At 40.0% G+C, this 4492-nt stretch overlaps 1 protein-coding gene across 1 annotated transcript; it reads right to left on the bottom strand.

Annotated features, from left to right (window-relative positions):
• Positions 1–1084: 1084 nt before the first annotated feature.
• On the bottom strand, positions 1085–2996 carry dlx6a (distal-less homeobox 6a). Its single transcript, XM_016283363.1, has 3 exons — positions 2544–2996; positions 1947–2140; positions 1085–1712 (listed from the first exon to the last, which is right to left on the bottom strand). Exons 1-3 carry the CDS (start codon positions 2848–2850, stop codon positions 1473–1475), a joined length of 741 nt encoding a protein of 246 aa, XP_016138849.1. The 5' UTR covers positions 2851–2996; the 3' UTR covers positions 1085–1472.
• Positions 2997–4492: the final 1496 nt, after the last annotated feature.

Raw genomic sequence — 4492 nt, 5'->3', positions numbered from 1 at the left:
AACATGGAAATGAACCATCCCAATCCGCTGATGAGGGAACCTTTTTAGAAAATCAAGCCTCATTCTCTGCGACTGGGGCACCCACGATTTGACAGCTGCAGGGGCTTCTCGTCTCCCTATTCAACATTGTAATTTTAGATAATATCCCAAGCGTTCACTCTCCTCGGCAATTTGTACATGAATAACAGAATAATTTCATCTTTTGTTTCGTCTTTGCCACTTCAAATCCAAATAAAGATGCCTTTTAGTATTAAAAGTGGTAGAAAATTACAGGTAATTATCTTTGACGATAAAAACGCTGTAATCAGCGGGCTACATCAAAAATTACCCTAATTATGTCTGCATTTATGAGAATGGAAAAAAACCCCTCTCTTGGATAAAACCCATAAATTGTCCCAAATATCTCCTTCATATTAAACGAGACTGCAGCTGGATGCTTTGTTCAGGATCGATCCTGTGGCGAAAGGCATTCAGCGTCTCGCAGATCAAGGCAGAGAGAAAGGGGAAAAACATTTAGTCAATACCTTAATAATTGAGCTAGAGAATGACAAGATGGACAAGATGCAGCTCTATTCTGTAGGAAAAACACTTTGAGAAACCACCAGCTCGGGTAAGCTATTTTGCTATTGCTTCAGATATCTTTCCAGCATTAGAAAAAAATGTCATAATGTGGAGGTAACTATTTACATATTACTGTGCAAGTCGTTTAAAGGTCCTAATTTTGTATGTTTTATAAAGAAATGATTTATTCAATGCAGATTATTCCAATAATCAGCTCGGGTAAGCTATTTTGCTATTGCTTCAGATATCTTTCCAGCATTAGAAAAAATGTCATAATGTGGAGGTAACTATTTACATATTACTGTGCAAGTCGTTTAAAGGTCCTAATTTTGTATGTTTTATAAAGAAATGATTTATTCAATGCAGATTATTCCAATAAGCAAATTCATAACTGATTCTAAAAAGTCTGTTTCATAATGTCTCCAAAAGAAAAAAAGGCACGACACGATACTTGAAGTCATGTTTACTCCATTTATGACAAAACATAAAAAGTTTTTAACAACCAAAATCGGACAATATATTTACAATCAAATTGCTTGCTTTTGCATGATCAGAAACATCTAGCAAAGAGGTTTGAGTTCGTTTTCAAATGCGACTCAAGCGCGTGCGATGTGACCAAACGTTTAGCTTCCTGTTCAGATTTCATGTTGGCGATGAATGTTTGATTAGAGTCAAACGTGAGAACAGATTTTTAATCAATCTGTTTATGATGCTACCGACAGTTAATTCCATTGTTGATCTTCACCACACCACATGTCTTCATCCTTCAAAAGAAATCGTCCCCTTAATAGGCCAGAATAGGTCTCTATTAAGGATGTTAAGCCGAGGACAATGTGCGTCCTAGCGCACGTGAACTGGGCGAAGACAGGATGTCAACATCAAGGCCTCTGGCCTAAAAAAGGGCTAGTTGCCTATCTCTGCATGGCGTCCTGATGAGGCGACGAGTACCAGTGTGAGTAACCGGGCATGTAGCTGTTAGCAGACATGTTTACTCCTTTAGAGGAGGCTGAGACGTCCCAGATAGGTGGAATGGCTGGAGAGCGCGGGGACAAGGCGATGGAGCCGGGCAAAGGGTCACTCTCGTGAGGGTTACCGCCTTGTTTTAACAACTTCTTGAACTTGGACCTTTTGTTTTGAAACCATATCTTTACCTGAAAGACAAATAAAAAAATGTAGGTTTCTAAATTGTTAAGTAAAGGTGATGTCTAATTTAGTGTAAAATTATATTTTAGTTTTGTCAGGGTACAAAACAAACAAACGTATTATACAGCCTGCTTCCAAAACACCATTATTCCACCATTATCAATAACAACAATCAAGATATAATAACTCAACCTAAATGAGCAACACAATAAACTAATAAAGCAAATGAGTCCACATCTCACCTGTGTCTGTGTGAGCCCGAGAGAGGCAGCCAGTTCCGCGCGCTCTGGTAGCGCCAGGTATTGAGTCTGCTGGAAACGGTGATTTAGTGCCTGGAGCTGCAAACTGGAATAAATCGTCCTCGGTTTTCTGATCTTTTTGCCTTTTCCGTTGAAACGTATTTCTCCATTTTCAATCACGGTTGTTTTCTGCTGTTCTGAAAGGGGTGAATATTGTGGAATGATGTATAAGTCTGTACAGAATTTTAAATGCGATTTTTTTTTTCGACAAACACAAATAGTCTGTAATGTTCATTCAAGCACTCTATAGCATAATTACATTGTCTGTCATATTTAGGAAATTGCATGTAGTGACACGTCGAGACGGAGACAATTAGATGCTAATTATAATTTGCAATGGTGGGTAGAATCCCTGGCGGAACGCAATAAATCATTTTGAGGAGAACACCGTTATCGCTGACATAGGACGTGCAAAACTAGGCGAGAACGAAAGAGAACGGGTAAGGTGCTTTAAATACGAACTTGCAGTGTATGTCCTTGTTACATTTGATCGAAGTACAGCTTAGCAATGAAAATGTTTACGCGTGCAAATACGCTTACCTGTGGCGTCTAACCTGGTCTGTGCTCCGCTGGCGTTACTGTGGTAGGACGGCAGGTATGGACTGTGGTGGGGATGGCTTACATAGGAGTAAGGTAGCGACCTGTTATAGGAGTTCGAGCCGGAGTACGGAGAGCTGTCGTGCTGCTGCTGATGAGACCCGGAATGGAGACAGTGGAGCGGATAATGGCTGGCGGCCATCGACGGGGAGCTCTGTTGTGAGTGCGATTGCTGTCCAAACTCCATGAAAGCAGACTTTGACGAGTCTTGAGCCTCCAGACCGTCAGCCATCGTCGTCATGGTCATCATCAAATTTTCTGCTTTGAGAGCACTTATCCCCTATCTCTGAAGTCCAAATGAGTCCTTTCGTTGTGTTCGTTTCTTTCTCTCCTTGGTTAGGAGATATTGCGTTATTACCTCCAAAATGTATCCTTTTTTCGTCCTGTAATTCTCACACGGTATGGTGGAAGGTGGGCTTGAGTAAAGGCAGAGATTTTAAGGTGGATTCTGTTAAATTTGAGTCCTTGTTTCCAGACTTGATGCAGCTACTACAAGTAAAATGGTTTGTCTCCAAAGGGCAGCGCCTTCCGATTGGTCATTCAACCTAACGTCATCAGTTCTCTGCTTTAGCGGAGACTTCACAGTGAGTTAACCTACCTTAACAGCTCCCACCGTAGCCATAACCATGTGGAGAATAATAATGCTGGGATATCCCTCTGATATGCACTACATTCCCACTCAGATACGCGACTCCTGAGACAATGTCGCGCGCTGCCATCGAAGTAATTAATCGCGTGGTTCGTAACCGCGGCAGAGGTGCCAAATAACGCTTAGCCTATCGAATCGATAGAATACGATACAGGACAGCGACTTCATTGCCTTACGTACAACTACAAAGTCACTTTTATGGACGTTAATCTCTAAACGCATTTAGCCTAAAAGCAGCAGAATCCACACTAGTAAAATAAGAGCACAACACAAATAAAACCACACGGAACAACACAGAAATAAATAGGGTGTGATTTACAGTATAGAAAAAAAAAATCTATTAGGCCTAGGTGAAAATACGCGATGCCAAACTAGAAAAAGCATAGTTTTAAGCGTCTTCAGAGAGGATTCACGTGAACTACTAAACACGCCAGATATGTTCTGGTTTAATTAAGCCCCAGTCACTGAAATGCCCGGGTTAGTGACAGCCTTTCCTTGTAGTAATCACGAGCAAGTCACAGTCGAAAATATATGCAAATTACGAGTGCAGTTTGTGGTTTGGCAAATCGCGATCACATTATAAACCACTATGTAAATATACCCTACAACTGCAAGGCTTTCTTCATTCTCATCTCACTCAATTTTTATTTTATAGACAACGAGTTTCCTTATGATATGGCATAAATTTACTTTAAAATGGTAATGAAAAAGCAATTATGGTCGCAATCAGTTATATCCAAATCCTCTTTGATTATCCGTTACACTGTATTCAGACTGGCGCTATAAAATTAAGAACAATTCGTCTGTAATGATTATAGACCTTGTTTATTTTGGGAGGTGGATTAAAAGTGGATATAGCATAAATTATCTGCTAATTATACACCAGTGTCGCCTCAATTATCCTCTTATCAAAAATGGTAGCCCTAAATGCAGCATTTAGTTTCAATTTTCTCCCTTTCTGTAACAAGAACTGCGTACCTTGCTATTATTACTAGGGATGTTATTTACTTTGCCGGATTTAAGAGTGCACAAGCGGCGTAGATAACCATTTTCCATGGTGGACTGAACTTGGGAGAGACGGAAAGGCAGCTGGTCGATCTGAAAGCTTCTGGATTTCTTCTCGTAGTCAAGATATCAAACATTTTGAGTTCAAAAGAATTGTGCCAGGTAAGAGGAAACATGGGGCATTAGTTTGAAGAATACTGAATGTTTTTGTTTATTTTAAATATTATTTTAAAAATCT

Source organism: Sinocyclocheilus grahami, unplaced genomic scaffold (genome assembly GCF_001515645.1).
Source record: "Sinocyclocheilus grahami isolate Dianchi unplaced genomic scaffold, SAMN03320097.WGS_v1.1 scaffold173.1, whole genome shotgun sequence".
In the NCBI taxonomy this organism is placed as follows: domain Eukaryota; kingdom Metazoa; phylum Chordata; class Actinopteri; order Cypriniformes; family Cyprinidae; genus Sinocyclocheilus; species Sinocyclocheilus grahami.
Note: the sequence above shows the minus strand (reverse complement) of the source record. Positions and strands in the feature narration are given on the sequence as shown.

Coding starts and splice junctions, on each gene's coding strand:
- dlx6a (XM_016283363.1), bottom strand. CDS start 2,850: ATGATGACCATGACGACGATGGCTGACGGTCTGGAGGCTCAAGACTCG. Junction 2,141..2,543: donor GACCAGGTTAGACGCCACAG/GTAAGCGTATTT, acceptor CACCCCTTTCAG/AACAGCAGAAAACAACCGTG. Junction 1,713..1,946: donor TCGGGCTCACACAGACACAG/GTGAGATGTGGA, acceptor TTTGTCTTTCAG/GTAAAGATATGGTTTCAAAA.